At 41.9% G+C, this 25699-nt stretch overlaps 1 protein-coding gene across 1 annotated transcript; it reads right to left on the bottom strand.

Moving 5' to 3' along the window:
• On the bottom strand, positions 208-25382 carry DLAT (dihydrolipoamide S-acetyltransferase). The gene is given in 16 exon segments (NM_213994.1): positions 208-929; positions 1335-1471; positions 2228-2390; positions 4526-4641; positions 7022-7129; positions 7452-7544; positions 9717-9784; positions 14438-14591; positions 15858-16045; positions 19380-19506; positions 23296-23449; positions 23607-23731; positions 24510-24611; positions 25103-25182; positions 25185-25190; positions 25192-25382. Coding segments are annotated over 16 exon segments (1941 nt in total). The 5' UTR covers position 25382; the 3' UTR covers positions 208-799.

Below are 25699 nucleotides of genomic sequence, written 5' to 3'. Positions count from 1 at the left end.
GTAATCAGTTAATCTGGAGGGAAAAATTCTACTTCCACAGTTTCACTATTAAAGTCTGTAAGCATTTTTAAATTTGGAGTAATTATAGAATTCTGCTCCCAGAATTACACAATTGTTAAATAAATACCCACACAAATCCTCATACCAAGAAGCTTTCATATTTATATCTTCATCTCAAGAGGAGAAAACACCCATTTCTGAATTCATGGGAAAATAAAGAACAGTTGGTTGAAAGTTCTAAGAAAATACTGACTTTTAAAATTTTACTTATTTTCCTTGAAGTTCTTTATGTGTCTCATCCATGATAAACCAAGATTATGTAACAGAGTTTTAAATTAGGTTTAAATCCCAAAATCAAGCTTCAATTCAAATACTTTCTCCAAGAGAAATAACTTTCTTGACTTTTTCTCTCCAATCTATGAAAAACATTTGAGGCAATTAAATTTCAAAATCTCAAGATCTCATCAAGGTTACTTTTATGTACCTGTCTCAACAGGGAACCACAATTCTATTTCTACATTTCCCAGTGGAAGTACTTATCACCGGAGGGCTAGGCCACGTGTCTCTTGATCAGAAGTACACAGATTAAAATCTTACATTTATTAAATGTGCACAATATTTGGATATAATTGGCATTTTAAAAAATTCAGTAATGCCCATCACAAATAACTTATCTGGACAGACTCAACGATAACTGGTTAATTTTAAAATAAAAACAACCATGTGTTTAATAACATATTTATATCTTCATAAGAATGAACCAGTGTGACCTGGGAGTGTCTAGAAATTCTTGGGTTAATTATAACAACATGGTGATTGGTTTTTCAAGGTACTTTCTAAACTCAGCAAGCCACTGGGCTCCAACTGCTCCATCCACAACCCGATGATCACAGCTGAGTGTAACAGACATCATGCTAGCTACGTCAAATCTAGAAAAAGATAATAAAAACACCATTAGGAATTCTGAAAGCAATCACTAGATTTTTGCTTGTACTTAGCCCAAATGCCAACTCCTACCTTATAATCGCAATCAGATAACATCATTTATTACTACTTACGTCTGCTTTCAAACTACAATGGCAGAGAATTTCAATAGTGACCACATGACCCAGAAAGCCTAAAATATTTACTGCCTCTTCAAGAGAAAGTATGCTGACCCCTGATCTAGAGTAAATAAGGCTTCTCATCCCAAACAGGACCAAGTGCATATAGTAAAATAAGAGCTGCTGCCCTGGGAGAAACTTCACTCTATGCTTAACGTCCGACTCTGCCTGAAGCTGTAATATGCCATGGCCAGTAACAGTCTATAACTCCCTCTCCATTTTGGTACTTACCCTTTTTCATTATCCGCTGGAAACAGTCTATCCTCTGAAGCACCAACTGCCAAAATACATGCTTGAGGAGGGTTAATAATAGCAGAGAAGTTCTTAATTCCAAACATTCCTAAATTCGAGATTGTAAAAGTGCCACCCTAGAGGAAAAAAGATTAAAAACTGATCATGGTAACTGCCTGTGAACAGAAATCAGAAAAAATGACAAACATTTGTGAAAAGACCTTACAATAACATTTTACTTTAAGAAAGGACTCCCAACTGTCATTTAAAAAAAAAAAAAAAAAAAGAGAGAGAGAGGAAAAGGAAAATGGTAGGTATATGGGGTGATGGATATGTTAATTAGCATGATTATTGTGATCACTCCAGTGTATACATGTACCAAAACATTAAGTATGCACCTTAAATATATACAATTCCTATTTGCTAATTATACATAGAAAAAAAAAGGCCTGAATGGAATACGTTTTATTGAAAATATACAACTACAACAATATGAACAAAAGTCAGTTGTGTGGCTTTTGCCCACCACTTGAAAACATCATTTTCAGCTTTTGATAGGCTGCTCGTTTTATTTATTTTCAAGACCTTTTGTTAGTGAGAAAAGAAGGCAGAATCAACAGGTGGAAAATACAATAAAAGCATAATGTCAGCTTTAAAAATAACATAATTTGAGTTCCCGCCATGGCTCAGCAGGTTAAGAACCCAACATGATGTTAAGAACCCTGGCCTCACTCACTGGGTTAAGGTGTTGTGGCGGTGGCATAGGTCAGCAGCTATAGCTCCAATTCAACCCCTAGTCTGGCAACTTCCATTTGCCACAGGTGCAGCCAGAATAAATATAAAAGAAATTCATCAAAATAACATAACATTCAGAAGGTAAATAAGAACCTCACCTGGAACTCATGTGGCTGTAGTTTACCCTCTCGTGCTTTGGTTGCTAAAGAAACAACATCATTAGCAATGGTTTCCAGTCCTTTTATATGTGCATTAAATACAATAGGTGTGATGAGTCCTGCAGGAGTGCTGACTGCGACACTGATATCAACAACATGATTTCTATTAAAAAAAAATAGTAAATCTCAATAACCATCAACAATGTTTAACTGTAAGAGTTTATGTGTCAAGTTAAGCAGGAATATTAGTATATACTTCATTTTTTTGCTACTTTTCAGCTAGAAAGTGATTTCCCAGAGTTCCTCTCGTGGCGCAGAGAAAACAAATCCAACTAGGAACCATGAGGTTGCAGGTTCGATCCCTGGCCTCGCTCAGTGGGTTAAGGATCCGGCATTGCTATGAGCTGTGGTGAAGGTCCCAGACGCAGCTCGGACCTGGTGTTGCTGTGACTGTGGTGTAGGCTGGCAGCTGTAGCTCTGATTAGATCCCTAGCCTGGGAACCTCCATATGCCACAGGTGCGGCCCAAAAAAACGAAAAAAAAAAAAAAAAAAAAAAAAGGAAAAAGTAATTTCCCTAGTTTTTACATTTTGCTGTGCCCTCTCCTAGACTTGCTGCACTTTTTAAAAATGAATGAGAAATCTGTCGGTAGGTTGGTTTCACATGTACTCTCTAATACCCCCATTTGCCCTGACTAACACCACGGGCCTAGGTGGAAAAATAAAAAAAGGTTTAGCATTTTCGAGAATTAGAAAGGACTCAAGGAGTTCCCGCTGTGGATCAGCAAGTTAAGAACCTGACTAGCATCCATGAGGATGTGGGTTCAATCTCTGGCCCTGCGCAGTGGATTAAAGGATCCCGAGTTGCTGTGGCTGTGACGTAGGCTGGCAGCTGTAACTCTGATTCAACCCCTAGCCTGGGAACTTCTATATGCTGTGGGTTTGGCTCTAAAAAAGAAAAAAAAAAAAAAAAATAGATGCACCCCAATGTTCACAGCAGCACTGTTTATAATAGGGGAGGGGAGGGAGAAAGAAGAAAAAGTTAAAACTTTACATGAAGGAAGAACTCCAGCTTCCTTCCCCCCCCCACCCCCGGTCTTTTTAGGGCCACACCCCTAGCACATGGAGGTTCAGGCTAGGGGTCAAATCAGAGCTGCAGCTGCCAGGCTACACCACAGTCACAGCAACGCCAGATCCTTTTACCCACTGAGCAAGGCCAGAGATCAAACCTGCATCCTCATGTATACTTGTTAAGTCTGTTACCCATGAGTGGCAACAAGAATAATAGTTTAAAAGCTGTGTTTGCCTCTTGGGAGTGGACCTCAAGATTAAAGGTTGAGAAGGTCACTGTAAGCCATAGATCAATATTCTAACGTATACACTATTGCTGTAATAATAAATGAGTCTACATAGGGATCAGAATCCTAGCTCCAACCACAGTTCTGCTATTTACTAACATATTAACCCAGAGAGCTATTCAACTTACTGAGCATCAGTTTCTTCATCTAGAAAGTGGGAGTAAAAGCACCTAACTCATAAAGTGGTCATAAGGATTACGTGAGACAACATGTGAAAGACACTAAGAGTACCATGCCAGTCACATACCAAGACAGCATTGACAAATACAGTTTTTTGGTTTTGTTTCAATTTTGCCCCCATTAAAGTTTAGTGGAACTATTTAGTGAACAAAACCATTTAAATCCTGCTTTGTCAGAGTTGTTATCAACTTAATTATAGATATCTCTAAGCTTATCTCCCTTTCCTGAACTCATACAACTACATTTAGCATTATCTTAGAAATAGCTCAGAAATAAAATAGCATAATATCAGAAATAGTTTTATGTTGTTTTCACATTATGTTGCCTGTGGAAGTCAACTCCCCCTGTGTATTCTATTCCTCCTCTCTATACTTCTGGTTATACTTTATTTATTTATTTACTCCTGGTTATACATTATCTATCTATCTATCTATCTATCTATCTATCTATCTTATCTATCTATCTTTTTAGGGCCATATCCAGGGCATATGGAAGTTCCCAGGCTAGGGGTCTAATCTGAGCTACAACTGCTGGCCACAGCAACATAGGATCCGAGCTGCATCTGTGACCTACTCCACAGCTCACGGCAACACCGGATCCTAAACCCACTGAGCAAGGCCTGGAATCAAAACCGCAACCTCATGGTTACTAGCTGGATTCACTTCTGCTGTACCACAAGTGGGAACGCCCCTGTATATACATTAGGTAGCACAAAAAAAACCTGCTGATGATATATACCTTCCCCAGCAGTGTTATACTTACTGTCTTATAACTGTGTCCAGCCAAGAAGAATTTGCTTCAGGAACTTTTAAACATGCCAAGGCTGAAGCTTTTATAATGAAATCATTGACAGAAATTTTGCTTCTCCCTTCTAACATCTGCAAAGACAAGAAAAAACTGTTGTTTCTTAAATTCTCTTCTCAAAAAGACTGAAACTACATAATCTTGAGAAGGTGGGAGGTGGTGCATATACAAATGTCCTAAGGTGGATTAAGGAATGAAAATAAACCAAAAGTTTGAGGGTTTTTTCTTTTTCTTTTTTTTTTTCTTTTTAGCTATTTCTTGGGCCACTCCTGCAGCATATGGAGGTTCCCAGGCTAGGGGTCGAATCAGAGCTGTAGCCACCGGCCTACACCAGAGCCACAGCAACGCGGGATCCGAGCCGTGTCTGCAACCCACACCACAGCTCACGGCAATGCCGGATCGCCAACCCACTGAGCAAGGGCAGGGACCAAACCCGCAACCTCATGGTTCCTAGTCGGATTCGCCAACCACTGCGCCACGACGGGAACTCCCAGTTTTTTTCCATCTTTTTAAATGTGTGTCATTACACTTGTAAGCTTCCTGCTAAGCACTGCTTTAGCTGCATTCTATAAGTTATGGTATGATTTTATTTTCATTTATCTCAACAACAAAAAAGTTGGTCCTTTGAAAAGGTCAACAAAATAACAAATGTCTAGCTAAACTGACAAAGAAAAGGACAACTCAAATTTCTAAAATCTGAAAGAAAAAAATAAATCAAGCAGGGGGCATTACTATCTACCTTACAGAAATAAAAAGAATTATGGGTAATACTATGAACAACCATATGTCAACAAACAACCTAGATGAAATGGAAAAACTCATAGAAAGACACAAACTACCAAAAATGAATCAAAAGGAAATCAAATTTCTGAACAGATCTATAACTAGTGAAGAGATTGAACTGGTAATTAAAAACTACCCACATAGAAAAGCCTAGACCCAGATGGCTTTACTGGTGAATTCTATCAACATTTAAAGAAGAATCAAAATCAATTCTTCACAAACTCTTCCTGAAATCAGAGGAGGAGGAAGCACTTTCCCACTCATTCTATGAGGCCAGTATTTGTAGACCAAGATATCACAATGAAAGAAAAAAAAAATACATAGATCAGTAGTATCCCTTATGAATATATGATGCAAAAATCCTAAAATTTTTTTTTTTACCAAACCAAATCTAGCAATATATGAAAAGGATTATTCACCATGACTAATGGGATTTGGCCCAGGAATGCAAGGTTGGTTTAACATCTGAAAATCAATTAATGTAACAACGTCCTAATATATAACACAGAACAAAAACCTCACAAACACATCAAAACCCACAGAAAATGCATTTGACACTCTGCTACAAACACATAGCTGCCTGGCTCTCTTCCAGGATAAGGAGATAGGAGAGGTTATAGGTAACCTGTGTGTGCCTCCCTAAAGTGTTTGGCTTTTACCTTTTATTTCCTTGAAAATATCTTTCCCATCCCTCTCTCCTACTCCATTCATAGTGCCATCCTCTAGTCCAGACCCTTAGCGCCAACACTTCATGCTTACATGACAAGCATAACTAGTTTCTGCCATTAAGTTGTGCCAGTATATATCAATGAGACTTAGCTTTCTTAAAATACTGCCATCATCATGTCACTGGTTTCTTAGTTAATATCTAATTCATCAAGTCCAAATTCTTCTGCTTATATATCAAGGTCTTCCTTAAATCAACAATTGTGTATCCACTCTAGAAAAGGTAATCTATCTCCCACACATGCTATATTATTCCCTTTTTTAAAGCATGTTACCTTTATGATATTCCATCATTAGATTGAACATTCTTCAACTTCTGGGCCAATACAAACCCTTCTTAGTCTCCACTGTCAACCAGGTTTTTTCTACACAACTGTGAATCCTCCAACCACTCGCCCTAGTCTTCCCCTTCTCTGAGCTCCTGCTACACTTACCTATACAGTGTAATAGCAGACAAGGGGCATTACCATAAAGAGACTGATCTACAAATGAGTATCTTTTGCCTTAAAAAAAACTGCCTCCTCTCTCTTTTGCATGCATTATCTCCTCAATTAATAAACTCGTGGAGAAGGACTATGCCTCATGTTGTGTTCCCAAAAGTGCCTTGTGCTAAACACCAAGTGGGTGTTTGGTAATTAACTATAAACACAAAATAAACATACTGTTTCTTACCTACCAAAAGACACTGAATTTGTCTCAGAATCACAGTGACTATGTTAGGCTAAAATGGACCCATGGCAAAGTCAACGTTAAACATCAGCTTTAATCAAGGGTTAGAAAACGAAAATTCTCTAGGATATTCGCTGCAAGTTAAAATTAAGATGACACCCATTTTCCCATCATTAACTGGCACACTGTACCCAAAAAGACAAGCAAAAATGTAAATATTTAGTGAGAAAAAACAAGACTTTTAGAATTTATAGTTGGAATTTCCAGATCTTTTACCTTATTAAGTTCTTTCCGTACCAACAAAACTTCTCCCATATTTACATCAACAGAAAGGTAATAATGAGGTATGGTTTGCTTAGATTGCATTAACCGCTGTGCAATAACCTGAAATGAAAGAGATTCAAAACCAATTATCTCGAGTTGAAATAAGCCCTCATTTAATTCAGGGCTCTGTTTGTCCCTGGTGATGCTTACCTCCAGCAGTATTAGAACCGGAAGATGGAGGACTGCACAGTAACTCAGCCCCTTCCAAGAGTATTTAATCAGAACACAGTGTTTGTGTATCCCAAGAATTAAACTGGTCAAAGCAAACATCTCTTAAACTAATCATCTAGATTCCCAATTTTAAAGTCTCTTGTTAGTATTTCAAACTGTGGCAAAAATGCCCCCAAAAGCTTTGGGTTTAGAGTGATGGTAATACTCTTACTCGACGAATGTTGCTGATTGGGATATCTGTGAAGACCCCTGTGGGAACTGGTGCCACTCCTGGGCTCGGGGGAGGAACAGCAGCTGCTGGAGGCTAGAGGGAAGTAAAACAGTTCTTAGTAAATGTCCATTCGTCTTAGCATAAGCAACTGTTAACAACTGCTAGTGACTTACAGATGGCAAAGAAAAAATTAAAAGGCTTATAGGAAGTTCCTTTGTGGCTCAGAGAGCTAAGGATACAGCATTGCTGCAGCTGTGGTGCTGGCTCAATCCCTAGGCCAGAAAGTTGCGCATTTGTGGGGTGGGGGGTGGAGTATGGACAACCAAAAAAAAAAAAAAAAAAAAAAAAAGGCTTATAGAAAAATAGCTAGAGTTCCCACTGAGGCTCAGTGGGTAAAGAACCCAACTAGTACCCATGAGGATGGGGTTCAATCCCTGGCCTTACTCAGTGGGTTAAAGATCCAGTGTTGCTGCAAGCTCCAGTGTAGGTCACAGATGCAGCTGGGATCTGGCATTGCTGTGGCTGTGGTGCAGCTCCAATTCAACCCCTAGCCTGGAAACTTCCACATGCCTCCGGTGCAGCCCTAAAAAATAAAAGGAGAAAAAAAGAAAGAAAGAAAAATAGCTATTTCTATCCCAAGGGATCAAAAGGGACTAGTTTTAGACTGTGCTTATTTAAGAATTTTGTTTCAATCATGCTGTATCATTTTTCTTTGAGTTAGAGTACACCCAATGATTAGTTTTATCAAAATAATTGTTTTTGCAAAATTTTCTTCAAGAAAAGCATTCTTGGGAGTTCCTGTGTGGCACAGTAGAAACGAATCCAACTAGGAACCGTGAGGATGCAGGTTCAATACCTGGCCTCGCTCAGTGGATTAAAGTTCTGGCGTTGCCCCGAGCTGTGGCCTGTGGTGTAGGTCGCAGATGTGGCTTGGATCCTGCGTTGCTGTGGCTGTGGTGTAGGCCAGTGGCTGTAGCTCCGATTTGACCCCTAGCCTGGGAACCTCCATATGCTGTGGGTGCAGCCCTAAAAAAGCAAAAAAGAAAGAAAGAAAGAAAAGTATTCTTAAATTGAAAGGACTTAGATAAATGTAACAAGGTAATTCATTTTTCTGAACGGTGTTAAGAAACAATGACAAATCCGTCATTTTAAAGTAAATATCTAAATAATTAAATAATTTTTCTTACAGCTGATTATCTTAACATCTTTATTGATCAAAAAGAGTTGGGTACGTGGACTTAATCCTTCTGTAGACTAATCAACCACATAAAACTCAAACCCTAGTCAACCAACTTGCAAGCATTCTTTTAAAAACAGATTCCGGGGGAGTTCCTGTCGTGACATGGCAGAAACGAATCCGTCTAGGAACCATGAGGTTGTGGGTTCGATCCCTGGCCTCATTCAGTGGGTTAAGAATCCGGCGTTGCTGTGAGCTGCAGTGTAGGTTGCAGACATGGCTTGGATCTGGTGCTGCTGAGGCTGTGGCACAGGCTGGCAGCTACAGCTCTGATTAGATCCCTAGCCTGGGAACCACGGGTGCAGCCCTAAGACAAAAACAAAACAAAACCAAAACAAAAAGAGTCTGAATAAGGAGATGATATGTTAGGAAAAAAATTACACTGGGGAAAAAAAAAAAAAAAAACTCAAAACCAAAAGGAAAAACAATTTGGGATACATTTCCTTTTTTAGGGCCGCACTCGCAGCATATGGAAGTTCCCAGGCTAGGGGTGGTCTAATCAGAGCTACAGTGGCCGGCCTACACCACAGCTACAGCAACTCGGGATCTGAGCCACATCTGCAACGTACACCACAGCTCACGGCAACGCTGGATCCTTAACCCACTGATCAAGGCCAGAGATTGAACCTGCATCCTCATGGATACTAGTTGGATTTGTTTCTGCTGCACCATAATAGAAAGTCCATGGGATGCATTTCAATACAGTATATGTGATGAATTACCACACATTCATATCTATACATTGCTAACCAGTGAAATCATACAAAAGAAAACACAGTTCCTAGGAGTTCCCTTGTGGCACTGCAAGTTAAAGATCTGGAGTTGTCACTGCAGTGGCTCAGGTCGCTGCTGCTGTGCTGTGGATTTGATCTCTGGCCAGAGCTTGACCAAAAAAAAAAAAAAAAGGAAAGAAAACATGGTTCTGATTGGCTATTTCATTCATAAACAATGTATGAGAGGGTCTGACAGGCTAGACAAAGTCACCTGAGGGACAAAATGCAACCAAAAAAAAGCCAGACATAACTCACAGGAGCAGCTTTAGTAGGCACAAAGGAGTCAATGTCCTTCTTGATGATTCTGCCATCTGGTCCTGTCCCTAGAAGAGACACAGAAATACCGCAAACGAGAAAGTACCACTGATCCCTCAAGATCGGCACTCTGATCCTACAGAGCAAGTTCCTCAAGGTTCTCTACAAAGACCTGCTGAAGGGGCCACTGCCTTAATCCTACCCTGAAGTTTTCCCTAAAAATACCACCTTTGTCAATTACTAGTTTTAATTCACACAAAGTGCTCTTATTAGACCTATAGTGGTGTTTTTCAATTATAACACATATTACTATATGCATTTCTCTTTAAGAGTTTTCTTTTTCTTTACTTTTTTTTTTTTTTTTGGTCTTTTTAGGGCTGCACCTGTGCCATATGGAAGTTCCCCAGGCTAGGGGTCAAATGGGAGCTGCAGCCACTGGTCTACACCACAGCCACAGCAACGCTGGATCCTTAACCCACTGAGCGAGGCCACCCTCATGGATGCTAGTCAGATTCATTTCCACTGAGCCATGATGGGAACTCCTCTTTAAGAGTTTTACCTAATTAAGTTGAACCTTCCCCCCACACACCTTCTTTTATTTTGTTTAATGATTTTTATTTTGGACAAATCAGGTAAGTCATTTTTTTTTTTCACCCTGAAAGAGCACGAATAACTCTCAAATGCAATGATCTCATCTTTAGCAAAATTCATTCCTTATGTGGTCTCCATCATTCACAGCTTTCTCACAGTAGCCAGGGCTCTACACTGGTCTGTGTCAGAGATTATGACAGAAATAGGTGCCATGTTTCACACGAGGAAAGACCTTCAAAGTTCCCTCAACACTTTCATTCCATTTCCTTCATCCTCCCATCCACCACCCCTTAGGTTTAACGTTAGACCAAGTAGGTAATTTTTAACCTTAATTCTAAGGAGATTAAGAGTTTAGTTGTTAAAAAACTTTTCACTAGCTCACTTCCAGAAAAAAAACTGGTCAAACTGACTCATCTTCTCCAAAGGCAGCCTTTAAAACTATTCCTTTTGAAGTTGTGTGCAACTGGTCCCAACTCTTTCCTTCATTATGAAAACAGAGTTGCTGGGACTGTGCTTTTCTCACCAGGAGCTCTAAAACAGACAGCAGCACCCCTGTTAGGCACCCTCCTTTATCAAAGACAGAAACCATCACCTCCCCTTCCAACCAGGCCTGCTTTGCATCCAAGAAATATAAACCATAATATGGGGAGCACTAAGACAAACCAAAGGGTTTAGGCTTCCAAAACAGTTTTCTCCCCAAATGATTATTTTCGTCAAATTTGCTAAAAGCAATTTGTCCCTGGGGGAAGGAGATGGGAGTGGGGACTGTAGACTGAGTTCAGTAACCAATCGCCAATGACAGAATCAACTATGCCACACAACTCCTATAAAATAATCAATCCCTATATAAATAGAAATCTTCAACAACAAGATTTGGAGCTTCCAGGATGGTGAACACATTAATGTGTGGAGGAGGGTGGTGCTCCCAGAGAGGGCACAGGAGCTCAGCACCACCCCCACAACCCCCTACCTGCGCTATGCATCTCCTCTACTGGACTGCAACTAAGTTGTGTACAATAGGCAGGCAATAGTAAACAAAGTACTTCCCTGAGTTCTGTGGGTTGTTCTAGTAAATTATCGCACCTGGGGAGGGGGTCTTAAGAACACCTGGTTTACAGTCAGTGGGTCAAGAGGTATGCGTGGTCCCCTGGACCTACACCTGGCAGCTGAAATGGGAGCAGACTTGTGTAACTGAGCCCTTAAACCTGTGGAGTCTGATGCTAACTCTGGAGAGTTACTTTCAGAATAGGGTTGAAGAGCTCCGATTGTAGTCAGTGGGTTAAAAACCCAACTAGTATCTATGAGGATGCAGGTTCGATCCCTGGCCTTGCTCAGTGGGTTAAGGATCCAGCATTGCCACAAGCTGCAACACAGGCCACCATCTGCAGTTATGACTTGACCCCCTAGCCTGGGAACTTGCATATGCCACAGATGCGGCCCTAAAAAGAAAGGAAGAAAGAACAAAGAATAAGGTTGAATTGCTGGATACCCAGGTGGTGTCAGAAAATTGACTGCTGGTGTGGAAAAAAAACATTACGTTCAGTGTCAGAAAACACCAACCACTGGTCCTCTCAGCTCCCTGAATTAATTAATTAATTAATTTTTGGCTGTGCCTTCGGCATGTGGAAGTTCCCGGGCCAGGGACTGAACCCACACCATAGTAGCAACTCCAAGCCCCGGCAGTGACAACACTGGATCTGTAATCGAGCAGGGCTCTGTGAAGCTCCTGTGCACACAAGCCTTCCTATGTCCTCCATTCCTTGATTTTAGGGAATAAACTTCAGCCTCCAAGACCTTCCCTGAGTTCCAAAGGGCAGTTGCTAATCAGGGAAGGGATACAGAGACCAGGGAGGAGCAGCTAAGAGACAACAGTGCAGCTTGGGGCAGGATCCTGTTTCTTCATTGGGGAATATACCTAACAATATCTTTGAGCCTTTCTGCAAAACTGAAACCTCCAACAAATGGAAAAACTTAATGAAGAAGGAAGACCACCACAACCAGTCCTAGGGTTACTAAACACCAGCTCTGAGAAACAATGCAAGATTGCCTCTACCCTGATCCTTACCTGTGGCCCTATTTTCCACTCCCCAAACTATAAAACCACCTCCTAATCTCTCTCAAGGGGGGCACAGTCTTTAAGGCATTAGCCTGTTGTGGCCCCCTTTGCCTGGCAAAGCAATAAAGCTATCTTCTTCTCCTTCACCTAAAACTCTGTCTCTGATTTTGCATTTGGCACCGGTGACAGAGATGGAGTTTTGACAACAGGTCTTGAACCTGCTGTGCCACAAGGGGACTCTTCAGCTCATTTATTTCAGACCACTCCCTCCCCCACTGCAAAATTCCTTCAGCCTCATCAAGACCTCCACTCCACTGACTCCTCTGCTCTCAGCATCTGCTGTCAGCCTCATCTTTACTTCCTCCTTACCCAGCTCATACTCAGTGGATCACTGTCATACTCACTCCCTGATCAAAGTCTGAAACACCTGCCTTCTCAGTGCCAGCACCAAACTAGCTTAACACTGCTGTGGGAAAAAGTACACACCCAGCTGAGTGACTGTACTATAAATTCAGAGGCACAAAACTACCCAGAAATTAAATCATTTTCCCCTTGAATTCACTTTTACAATCTCTGAGAACACTACCTCACAATCTCTCTAACCTCAAACCTCCCCATGCAAACTCTCCAGCTGATCCTCTCACTTTATACTCTACTAATCAGAGAGCAGCCACCAGAGAGGTACTCTCCCTGTCTTCTACCACCAAGCCTATAAACCCAGCCCATATTCTCTTTCCTCCTATAAAACCAAACAAAATTCCTAATTCCTACCAAAAACCATCCATCTCATCTTACATTCTCAAAGACTTTGTTCCTTGCCAAATCATCTGCCCTTTCTCCTCTTCAGCATCCTCAATTTATCCTTTTCTCTTTCTCACTTCAGACTGGTTTTTGCCCAAAATGCTTTTCCTCCAGTTCTTCACATGGTTGGCTCACAGCTGACTTGTTCTCATCTTTCAGGTCAGATCAAAAGTCACCTAAGCAGGCGTTCCCGTCATGGCTCAGTGGTTAGTGAACCCGACTAGCATCCATGAGGGTTGAGGATCTGGCGTTGCCGTGAACTGCGGTGTAGGTCACAGACACGGCTCGGATCCAGCGTTGTTGTGGCTGTGGTGTAGGCTGGCAGTTACAACTCTGATAGGACCCCAGCCTGAGGACCTCCTATGCCATGACTGCGGCCCTAAAAGACAAAAAAAAAAAGTCACCTAAGCAGAAAGATCTTACACAACCACCCTGTCCAAAAGCAGTCATGACTACACATAGGCCTGTTACTAGCACATCACTTGATTTATTATTTTCTTAGGATTCAAATCTTATTTAATAAGTTATTATCATCACAGCTAATATCTATATATGCTTTCTATGCACAGGCACTGTTAATTTATTTAATCCTCACAAGCTAAAAGTAAATGTATTTTTTTATTTACAAATGAAGAAACTGAGACACAAAATGTGGAATACAGCAGAGCATTTAAGTTCCAGAGCCAATACTCTATGCTATATGCTATATTCCCTGTCCATTTAATTGTAAAGACAGGGTTAAACCCCAGATGGTCTGATTTAAGACCTCCTGCTCTTATCACTAAGTTATACTTCTTCTTTGGGGAGAAAAAGATGAGTAAGGCATTTTCCTTTGCCCTCAAGGAATGTTCAGTCTTATATGAGTTTTACTATTTTAAGTCATTTCAAATCACCCCAGCTTCAAGTTTTGTTTTGTGTACTCCCAAACAATATTTGCATATTCAATCAGCCTACCACTAATACAGATTTCTTATTACATAATCAAGTCCTATAATCCAAATGAACAAACAGTTGCTGAACAAACACATCATACTTTCACCAACAATTAAGCAGTTCCCGCTAATAGAAATAGAAAAAAGCTATCTGAGTTATATAGGCAGGTCTTAGACTAAATAAAGCACAGTAAGTTTTCCTACTCTGGGTGGCACGAAAGGAAATAACACTCTCCCTCATCCTTCTCCCCACTGTTCCAGATGACTATAGTTGTACTCTCTGGTCTTAAGGAGGAAACTCAACTAAATTTTACCTTATAATTCCACAGAAACAGACTTACCTTTTATTTGTGTAAGGTCAATGCCTTTCTCTGATGCCAATTTCTTTGCAAGAGGGCTAACAAACAACCTTCCCTTTGGTCCAGCAGGAGTAGCTGGGCGGGTGGCTGCAGGTGTAGGGGCTACAGGTTGGGGAGCTGGAGGAACAGGGGTCACCTTTTGAAAAAGTTACAAATTTTTAATTCACCGCTGCAAAGATTGGTCTGAAAGATTAAGAGTTCACTGTTGCAATGAAATAAATTTCACCTTTTTTCCAGAGATCACTGACCATTCTTCTTGTTTAACCAACATAATACAGCAATTTGAATAGTAATAACATCATGGCAAGGAAAGAACAAAGTCAAGTTCTCTTACTCTCTGATGAGATGGAAGGACATGGAATTTAATACTGGTGACCAGGATATTGGAGCCTTATAGTCCTACTTAACTTTAATCTCTTGCCCCTTCTTTATTCTCATTCTCTGTCACACTATATGGCTTTTGTTTTTACTTAATCTGATTTCAAAATAATAAATTACTCTAGAAGGTTCCATGTTGAAAATACAATAAAAAATAAACCAAAATAAACCAATACCACTACTAGCCAGCTCCTCATAAAAGTATGGCAGTCAGAAATCAAGTTTTCTCTGACAGAAACATGTACCAAGTCTCAACTCACATAACTGTATGTCTGCTTAAGCCTCATTACAGTGTTATTGATGCTTGGAACTCATACGAGTTCGTGTTATAACTATACAGTATATAGTGTGTAACAACACACTAAATTTATGCAAAATAAGCCATTTACGTCAAGGTTTCCATGTATTACAAAGACTGACAGCAGCAAGACTATAAATTCTTCAGAAAATGGGTGACAAAGCATTACCTTCCACATGTATAACTACACAAAGCAGAAAAAGAACATGTCACATCAGCTTTGTTCTCAGCAAAACTCAAACAGCAAGGAAAAAAGCAGCTACAAGAATCAAACTGTTAGAGTTCCTGTTGTGGCTCAGTGGTTAACGAATCCCACTAGGAACCTTGAGGTTGCGGGTTCAATCCCTGGCCTTGCTCAGTGGGTTAAGGATCCGGCGTTGCTGTGAGCTGTGGTGTAGGTCGCAGACACGGCTCAGATCTGGCGTTGCTATGGCTCTGGTGTAGGCCGGCGGCTACAGCTCCGATTTGACCCCCAGCTTGGGAACCTCCCTATGCTGTGGGTGCAGCCCTCAAATGACAAAAATAAAAAAAAAAAAAAAATCAAACTGTTGACCGTTAGGTGAATGGTGGAGTGCTATACACTCTGCAAACGTTAACCATCCATCCCCTTCCTTATTCACAGACTTTTAGAGCTGGAAGGAACCCAGAATATCATCTAGTTGAATCCCTTACTTTAGAGATGAATAAGGAAGTGTTCTGCTCCCTCAATTCTAGAAGCATACCTACCGGGGACGGGGTAGGTGGTGGTGCTGGTGGTTTTAAATCAGTTACTTCAGTTGGCCGATAGTCAGCAAATGCTGGTATATCTGCCTCTTTTTCTACAATGATACAAAGTGGGGTTCCTAGCGGGACATCTCTTGTGCCTTCAGGGATCAGGATTTTTGCCAGGTAACCTTCTTCCTGTACCTCAAAACCTTAAATAGAAAAGAAAAAAAAAAAAAAAAACACCATATGGAACTTTAATTAAAAGGTTCTACTCCTTCAAACTTTCCACATAACCTTTTGCAAGCTATTTAACCTCTCTGTGTCTTAGCTTCTCACAGGGATATTATTAAAATTAAGTGAATTAATATTTAACAAGTACTTAGAAACAACATCTAATACAAAGTAAATACTAAATAAATATCCAGAATAAACTTATAAGAGTTTTTCTTTATTTTTGCTTTTTAGGCTGCACCCTTGGCATATAGAAGTTCCCTGGCTAGGGGTCAAACTGGAGCTGCAGCTGCCAGCCTATACCACAGCCACAGCAATGCAAGATCCAAGAGGCATCTGTGACCCATGCCACACTCACGGTAATGCCGGATCTGTAACCCACTGAGCGAGGCCAGGGATGGACCCTCATCCTCATGGTTACAGTGGGAATGCCAAAACTCTAAGAGATTAGAGGCAGTAGTTAGTTCTGAACATTTTCTTAAAAACATCTCCAAGGGCAGCTCCCTGTAGACCCCACAAGACCCCAAGATGGCATCAGCCATACTGCTAAAGATCAAACCAAAAGAGGTACCAGAGTTCCCAGTACTTCAGGGAGAGTGAGTTAAGAAGCCTCTTGCAGTGCCTCAAGTTGCTGTGGAGACACAGGTTCAATCCCCAGCCTGATACAGTGGGTTAAAGGACCCAGTACTGCCGCAGCTGCAGCACAGGTCACAAACGCGGCTTGGATTCAATCCATGTACTAGGAACTTCCACATGCTGTGGGTGTGGCCATAAAGTTTTTAAAAATTTTTTTAAAAAAAGAGATACTAAGCGTGATAGTACTGTGGGATTACACTCTTATATGCATCTTTGAGAGCTCTTCAAAGAGGTTATACTTGGTATGACACCAAATATTTCAATATGAAGAAATATGGCAAACAAAAGATTGTATAGTGGCAACTTTACTCAGTTCCTGCTCTTCTTACAAGGAACTATAATGCGAAGGGCTGCAAAAGAAAAAGAAGCCATTACAGAAGAAACTTTTTGCCTTCCAGATCTTGGCTTTTTGTGGTGTTATACCTTTCCCTGATGGACAGGTCTTTGATGAATCATTCCATTTAATAGTTGAGAATTAATATCCAATAAAAGACACGTATAAAAAGATTATGGGAGTTCTTTCGTGGCCTAGGAATTAAGAACTTGGCACCTTTGCTGCTGTGGCTCAGGTCTGATCCCTGGCCCAGGAACTCCCAAATATGTAGCCAAAAAAGAAAAAAGAAGATGACTTCAAGGCCACAATAGTTTTTGTTTGTTTGTTTTGTCTTTTCTAGGGCCATACCCACAGCATACGGAGGGTCCCAGCCTAAGGGTCAAATCGGAGCTGCAGCTACCTGCCTACCCCAGACCCACAGCAACACCAGATCTGAGCCGTGCCTGCGACCTACACCACAGCTCACAGCAACAGTGGATCCTGAGCAAGGCCAGAATCGAACCCACAACCTCATGGTTCCTAGTCGGATTTGTTAACCACTGAGCCACGACAGGAACTCCACACAATAGAGTTTTAATTTTCCTTTTTTTTTTTTTTTTGTCTTTTCAGGGCTGCACTCACAGTATGTGGAGGTTCCCAGGCTAAGGGTTGAATGGAAGCTGTAGTTGCTGGACTACACCACAGCTACAGCAATGCAGGATCCAAGCCAAGTTTGCAACCTACACCGCAGCTCACAGCAACGCCGGATCCCCAACCCACTGCAAGTTCAGAGATCAAACCTGCATCCGCATGGATACTAGTCAGGTTTGCTAACCACTGAGCCACAACAGGAACTCCACACAATAGAGTTTAAAGAGTTTGACCAAAGTAATACTTCTCTAGTGACTACTGTCTCTAGAATATCAGTCTCTATAGCAACATTGGTATTCTAGTTCAAATGAAAAGCAGATCTATTGTTGCCAAGGTTCTTATTCGTTTCTCTCTTTTTAACAAACAATTTTTTCTTCTAAGAAAATCTTATGGGAGGAAAAACAAGATGCAAAAAGATAAAAAGGAGCTGCCCTGGTGGAAGTGGAGGAGGGGGGCAGGGAACAGTGGAGTCCTGCTTATTAAGTTCTCCTTTGCCCCAAGGTGCCATCAAGGAACCATGGGGTTTGAAGAACAAAACCTGAAAACAACCATTGCAGAGGATGCCCAGAATCTCCTACTGCCATCGTTGGGGACTGGACTCGAAAGAAATTTATCTATCTACAAGTATCTATGCATAGTATGACAAGTATGACGGTCTATTTTGAGTTTTGTTCTGAGCATAAAAACAAATCAGAGAAGGAATAAAAGGTAATATGATAAGATATCTGAACAGGTAATGCACTCTATCAGTCTTTCTCAAACTATGAAAAAAAAATCTAAACACTGCTTTCAGTTTTCCCTCAAAGTCAGCTAAAATTCTTTGGCATTTTCCTGCCTTGGATATTATTTTCTCCTATTTCTTTTTTTCCCTTGCCCAGTTTAGATAATGTCAGTTCTTGATACAGCTTCTCAGTAACATGAGAAGGCTAAGAAGCAAACTCTGGCCTAAAAATAATCTGTAAGTTGACATAGCTTTGATTCAATGAGTGTAATACAGGACTGACAAATCTAACCATGCAGACTTGGGTTATGAAATATTCTGTTCCAGAAAGTGAATTCCAAGAATTAAAATTTTTCATGCTATCACTCACTCATTATAGGACAGAACAGCAAGCCTCTTCCCTCATTAGAAAACTTAGCATTGGAGTTCCCGTTGTGGCGCAGCAGAAACAAATCCAACCAGGAACCATGAGGTTGAGGGTTTGATGCCTGGCCTCGCTCAGTGGGTTAAGGATCCAGCATTGCTGTGAGCTGTGGTGCAGGTCGCAGACGTGGCTTGGATTCTGCATTGCTGTGGCAGTGACGTAGGCTGGTAGCTGTAGCTCCAATGTGACCCCTAGCCTGGGAACCTCCATATGCCACGGGTGCAGCCCTAAAATAAAAAAAAAAAAAAAAAAAAAAGAAAGAAAAAGATGGAGTTCCCGTCGGGCACAGTGGGAACGAATCCAACTAGGAACCATGAAGTTGAGAGTTCAATCCCTGGCCTCGATCAGTGGGTTAAAATCTGGCGTTGCCATGAGCTGCCGTGTAAGCCACAGATGCTGCTTGGATCTGTTGTTGTGCTGTGGTGTAGGCTGGCAGGAACAGTTCTGATTAGACCCCTAGCCTGGGAACCTCCGTATGCCACGGGTGCGGCCCTAAAAAAGACAAAAAAATGAAAAAGAAAAAAAAAAACTCAGCGCCTCGACAGTTAAGAGCTGAAGAAATCTCACCTATAGTGGCCTTGTCAGTCTCTATCTCTGCCAATAAGTCTCCTTCACTTAGCTTCTCACCCACTTTTTTTTCCCATCTCTGAACTGTGCCCATGGTCATGGTGGGAGAGAGGGCAGGAAGAACCACCTGTAGAAACAAACACATCTTTTATTACTGCTTAATACTAGGAAGCTTTGGACACAATGGCACTCAGGCAAGCGAACAGTTTTACAGAATGATGGCAACTATGACAATCCTAATTCCCATCTGCCTGATGCCTACACAACAGCGAAAGCTCAATGCCTCATGAGTGTCCCTACATGTAAATCTTTCAAATCGAAAGCTTTAAAGTAGCAGCCATACTCTGACCCACCCTCCTAATACTTTTCCAGCCTCCAAAGACTTTTTTCCAGACAGTTAAAATTAATTCCTTAATAAATATCTAAGCACAAAGCATCTTTTCATCTTTTTTAACACTTAGATTAAGCTACAAGTTTCATTTCCACAGTGACCTTAGTTTGGACTTCTCCATTAAAATCTGGCTGTGCTCTGTACTAGTATCTGTGTTTTCATTCAGAGGAAACCACATTGCTTCCAAATTTTTCAGATACCTTTCCAAAATTAAAAAATAAAGTTCAGGAGTTCCCGTCATGGCGCCGTGGTTAACAAATCCGACTAGGAACCATGAGGTTTCGGGTTCGGGCCCTGCCCTTGCTCAGTGGGTTAACGATCCGGCGTTGCCGTGAGCTGTGGTGTAGGTTGCAGATGCGGCTTGGATCCCGAGTTGCTGTGGCTCTGGCATAGGCCAGCAGCTACAGCTCCGATTAGACCCCTAGCCTGGGAACCTCCATATGCCGCGGAAGCGGCCCAAAGAAATAGTAAAAAGACCCCCCCAAAAAAATAAATAAAGTTCAAAAATATATTAAGAACTATTCTTGGAGTTCCCATCGTTGCTTAGTGGTTAGCGAATCCGAATAGGAACCATAAGGTTGCGAGTTCGATCCCTGGCCTTGCTCAGTGGGTTAAGGATCTGGCGTTGCCATGAGCTGTGGTGTAGGTTGCAGACACAGCTCGGATCCCGAGTTGCTATGTCTCTGGCGTAGGCCGGTGGCTACAGCTCCAATTCGACCCTAGCCTGGGAACCTCCAAATGCCATAAGAGCGGCCCAAGAAAATGGCTAAGCCAAAAAAAAAAAAAAAAAAAAAAAAAAAAGAAAAAGAAAAAAGAACTATTCTTACAATAGTCACTTCCACCCCAGTAAAATCTAAACATCAGATTGGCTAATCTAAATTAAAAATTGGGAGATCCCATCATGTCTCAGTGGAAATGAATCTGACTAGTACCCATGAGGACACAGGTTAGATCCTTGGCCTTGCTCAGTGGGTTAAGGATCCGGTGTTGCAGCTTGGATCCTACGTTGCTGTGGCTGTGGTATAGGGCAGCAGCTATAGCTCCCATTCGACCCCTAGCCTGGGAACCTCCATATGCCTCGGATACAGCCCTAAAAAGGCAAAAAAAATTAATTAATTAAAAGTTGCTTTCCTATCTATATGGCTTTTATGTCCACTAAATTCAGATGCTTACTCAGTTATGGGTTTTGTTTGTTATCTTGTCTTTTGTATCTAATTAACAACAGGATTATGCTGAGAGAAAAATCACTGATGACGTCTCAGGAATGTGGGGGAGTAAAAAAAAAGACAAAACTTAGAACTCTAATTAGAATATTTTAAAAATGTTTTTCTTGGTCAGAATTTGTCATCTTCATCTACTTCTTAAAAATTAGTGGATCTAATAACCTCTATACCATATCTTAAAAGAAAACTAAGAACCCTAACACTTGCACACAAAGCCACAGACACAAGATACAGAGAAATGTGCTTTATGGAGTGAGACAGGATTTGCTAAACAGGATGAAACAAATGTGCAAACTGAACATCAGGCAAAACTCCACCATGAGTGATTTATATATCATGGAATAGGACATGGTGTCTGAAGAAGAAAATTATTCCCATTCAAAAATTTCTAAAATATGGAGTTCCACTGTAGCTCAGCTGGTTAAGAACATGACTAGAATCCACGAGGATACAGGTTCAACCCCAGGCCTTGCTCAATGGGTTAAAGGATCAGGCGATGTGGCAAGCTGCAGCGTGGGTCACAGATGCAGCTCAGATCTGGCACTGCTGTGGTTGTGGAATAGGCCAGCAGCTGCAGATCCAATTCAACCCTAGCCTAGGAACCTCCATATGCCACAGGTGCAGCCCTAAAAAAACCAAACAAAAAAGCATGAGGATGCAGGTTTGATCCCTGGCCTTGCTCAGTGGGTTGACCCCGAATTGCCATGAGCTGTGGCTTAGGCTGGCAGCTGCAGCTCAGATACAACCCCTAGCCTGGGAACTTCCATATGGTGCACGTGCAGACCTAAAAAGAAAGGAAAAAAAATTTCTACAAATAAACTACTGAAGGAAAAGTTCAGGTCTTAATTCTTCAGAAAAAGTACAGATAGTTTTCATCCATTTCCAATATCTGAAACACACAAATATACACAGGATAATCCTAACATCTAATAAACAAATCAGTTTATCAGAAACTGATTTTACAGATCCAACAGTGACTACATTTACCACCTTCAGCTTTGTACAATACTCTTATATATTACATACTTTTCTCTTTTTTTTGGACATGCCTGAGGCATATGGAAGTTCCCAGGCCAGGGATCAAACATGTGCCACAGCTGCAACTAGAGCCACAGCAGTGACAAGGCCAGATCTTAACCCGATGAGCCCACAAGGGAACTCCTGACATTTATTCCTTATTGTTAGTTTAGTTACTTATTGATGCTATTCATCTGTTCTTAGAAAATATAACACCACATGTCAAGGGAAAACACCAACCGGGAACTTCCATTCAATAAACAATACTAGGGGCCTACTAAAAATTCTGTTTATACAGGGAGTAGATATAAGTACAAAACCATCCTCAGAATCTAACATAACGTTCTTGAATGAGAAGTACCAAGCATTATTCTATCTGCTACATTGAGGCCAAGAAAGAATAAAGGAACTGTCCATGAGCTCCCCTTGTGGCTCAGCAGGTTACAAACCCAACTAGTATCCATGAGGATGTGGGTTCAATCCCTGAGTCACCACAGTTGCCATGAGCTGTGGTATAGGTCACAGACACGGCTCAGATCTGGCATTGCCATAGGTCAGCAGTTGCAGCTCCATATCAAACCCTAGTCTGGGAATTTCCACATGCCTCAGGTGTGGCCTTAAAAAAAGCAAAAAAAAATAAATAAACAAAAAGTAAATAAAAGAACTTTCCAAAGTTCACATAACCAGAAAGAACAACTAGGAATAAAAATTGTCAATCTTCACATTTAAATCTCTACTTACAGAGCTCCCTTGTGATGCAGTGGTTAAGGATCTGGCATTGCCACTGCTGCAGCTGAGGTTGCTCCTGTGGCACAGATTTGATCCTTGGCTGGGGAACTTCCACGACATAGGCACGGCCAATCCCCACCCTCACCCACCCCCAGCAAAAAAAAAAAATGTCTACTTTCAAATGATAAAAACTAGCCATGTTTGGAGTTCCTGTTGTGGCACAGCAGAAAAGAATCCAAATAGGAATCATGAGGTTGCAGGTTTGATCCCTGGCCTCAGTGGGTTAAGGATCCAGCACTGCTGTGAGCTGTGGTGAGGGTTGCAGACGTGGCTCGGATCTGGCGTTGCTGTTGCTCTGGCATAGGCCGGCACCTGAAGCTCTGATTGGACCCCCAGCCTGCGAACCTCCATATGCCACGGGTTCAGCTTGAAAAGACAAAACAAAACAAAAAAACTAGCCATGTTTAATGCCAGTTTCAGGATGTTAGAGTCATCTATGAAAAATACTGAATTAATCACAAATTTTCTAGAGCAAACACCAGAGGCTGAGCCTCACCTGCATGTGAGTGGGATATGAGCTACCAGGAGCCTGAGCAGAAGGTGTGGGTGCTGGAGCAGCAGCTGCAGGAGTCGGGGCTGGGGCTGCTTGTGGGGCAGGTGCCGCCGAAGAATCCAATGTATAATTTTTAAAGGCCTCAATGTCTTCAGGCCTAAGAAAGTGAAATAATGCGTAAGTATAAGGAGGTTATAAAGCAGATTTAGTTGTCTCAGAAGCCTTTAATTTCTCAATTCTGGGATAAAATGTTCCAGCAATCATCTAAGTTTCACAAATTACCACAAATTACTAAATTGAAAATTACTACTCACTTTTCAACAGTTATACAAATGATTGCTCCAACTGGAACATCTCTGGTACCCTCAGCAACAAGTATCTTTGCCATGTAACACTCCTCCAGGCTCTCAAATCCAACAGTAGCTTTATCAGTTTCAACCTTTTAACACAAAAGCAGGAGCTCAGGTTTGTGCTGTCAGTATGAAGCTTGCTTAAAATCATATAGTTCAGGAATTCCTGCTGTGGCACAGTGGATTAAGAAAATGTGACTGCAGAAGTTTCCTCGTGGCTCAGTGGAAACAAATCTGACTAGTATCCATGAGGATGCAGGTTTGATCCCTGGCCTAGCTCAGTGGATTAAGGATCCAGTTGCTGCGAGCTGTGGTGTAGGCCAGTGGCTACAGTCACAGACACAGTTCATATCTGGCGTTGCTGTGGCTGTGATGTAGGCCAGTGGCTACAGTTCCAATTCAACCCCTAGCCTGGGAACCTCCATATGCCACAAGTGTGGCCCTAAAGACAAAAAGAAAAAAAAAGAAAAAGAAAAAGAAGGAATCCGACGGCAGTGGCTTTGGTGGCTGCAGAGGCACAGGCTCAATCCCTAGCTCAGGAGCAGCCATTAAAAAAAGAATAAAATCAAATCATATAGTTTAACAATCATGTGAAAACAAAGCCTCCATCACAGGTTTGAAACAAGGAATTATTTAAATAAACTATAATTTTAAAAAATTTTTGAAAGAGATGAATTACTATTAAAAACATCTTAGCTGCAAATTAGTGTGGCTAGCGGCTGCTAACTCAAGCAACCAATCTTCTCTAATAAAGTTGTAAAAAAAATTTCAGTCTCTTAAGCAAAAGGGATGACACGACCCACTCTGAAAATTAATGCTCAGTTTAGCTAAGCCAGCTCCTAATTTGCATATTTTAAAACAACTTACCTCTGCAATTAGTTCACCCTCATTGATTTTGTCCCCTTCCTTTTTTTCCCAACGGGCTATGGTCCCTGCCTGCATTGTGGGGGAAAGAGAAGGCAATGGAACCTGGAAGAGAAAAAGGAGCAACATTGAATTTAAAAAGAGCTACCCAACTCTCAAACTGGTTTAACGTTCCAATGAATTCAATTTAATTTAACGCAAAGTCCGAATCCCATCACACACTCAGTACTAGGGATATAAAGAGAATTCCAGTCACCAGCTCTCCAGTAACAGATTTCCCGCTCCACAGTCCTAAGTGAATCTAACAGAGCACACACTCAGCAGACATTCCACACAGAGCCCCGGGCTTGGGGTTCTTCTTTCAAAGTAACATGTCAGGAGAGGGAAGCCTGGAGCTCTTCCATCAATGGAATAGATTAGGAGAGCGACGTTTCAGAGCTACAGCAAAGCTGGGTACTGGAGAAAGGACCGTGAGAAACAGTATACTAAGGGACAGGGGGGAGGGGGGATCACTGAGGCCTCTGAGAAAGTACCCGAAGCCAACAAGTCTGCATGAAGGACAACGGGGTCCCGCGAAGAACATGTCTGGGGCTCACCTTCTGATGCGGGGGGAGGCTATACCAGCGGCGGTTAGGAGACCCCCAAAGCTGCAGTAGGATACGATTCTGAGGTGTGGCCCACGAGCTGGCGCTCCAGCCGCAGAGTGCCCGGCTCCTGCCATACCCTCTAGTCGTGCTGCTGCAACGAGCCGGAACAGAGCCAGCCCGAGGGGCCGCGCACGGAGCTCCTGGCTCCTCCCGCAAAGCCGTCCACCGTGCCCCGAATCCTGCCCTTGGGGCTGCATTCTGGGCCCGTCGCGCACACACGCGCCACATAGTGCCACCGACCCCACACCCCAAAACCAACGCCGTCTCCGGAGTGACCTCTCCAAGAAGCGCGCGGCGTTGCCGTCAGCCGCGCCGCCCAGCCGCACGTTGTCGTAAAATGGGCTTCAAAGGTTCACCCAACCCCCTCCGCGGTCCAGAAATGTGTGAAACCTACCCTCTTCTCCAGGGAATGGGGTAAAGGGTGGCCGAGAGCTGATTGGGGCGGCTACACTGAAACTACGAGGGACAAGGACATTCCAGCGGAGCCCACGCAGGCCGAGTTTGGAAAGATTAATTTGGAGAGAAGCGGAAGGTGGTAGGGTCGTA

Source organism: Sus scrofa, chromosome 9 (genome assembly GCF_000003025.6).
Source record: "Sus scrofa isolate TJ Tabasco breed Duroc chromosome 9, Sscrofa11.1, whole genome shotgun sequence".
Lineage (NCBI taxonomy): Eukaryota > Metazoa > Chordata > Mammalia > Artiodactyla > Suidae > Sus > Sus scrofa.
Note: the sequence above shows the minus strand (reverse complement) of the source record. Positions and strands in the feature narration are given on the sequence as shown.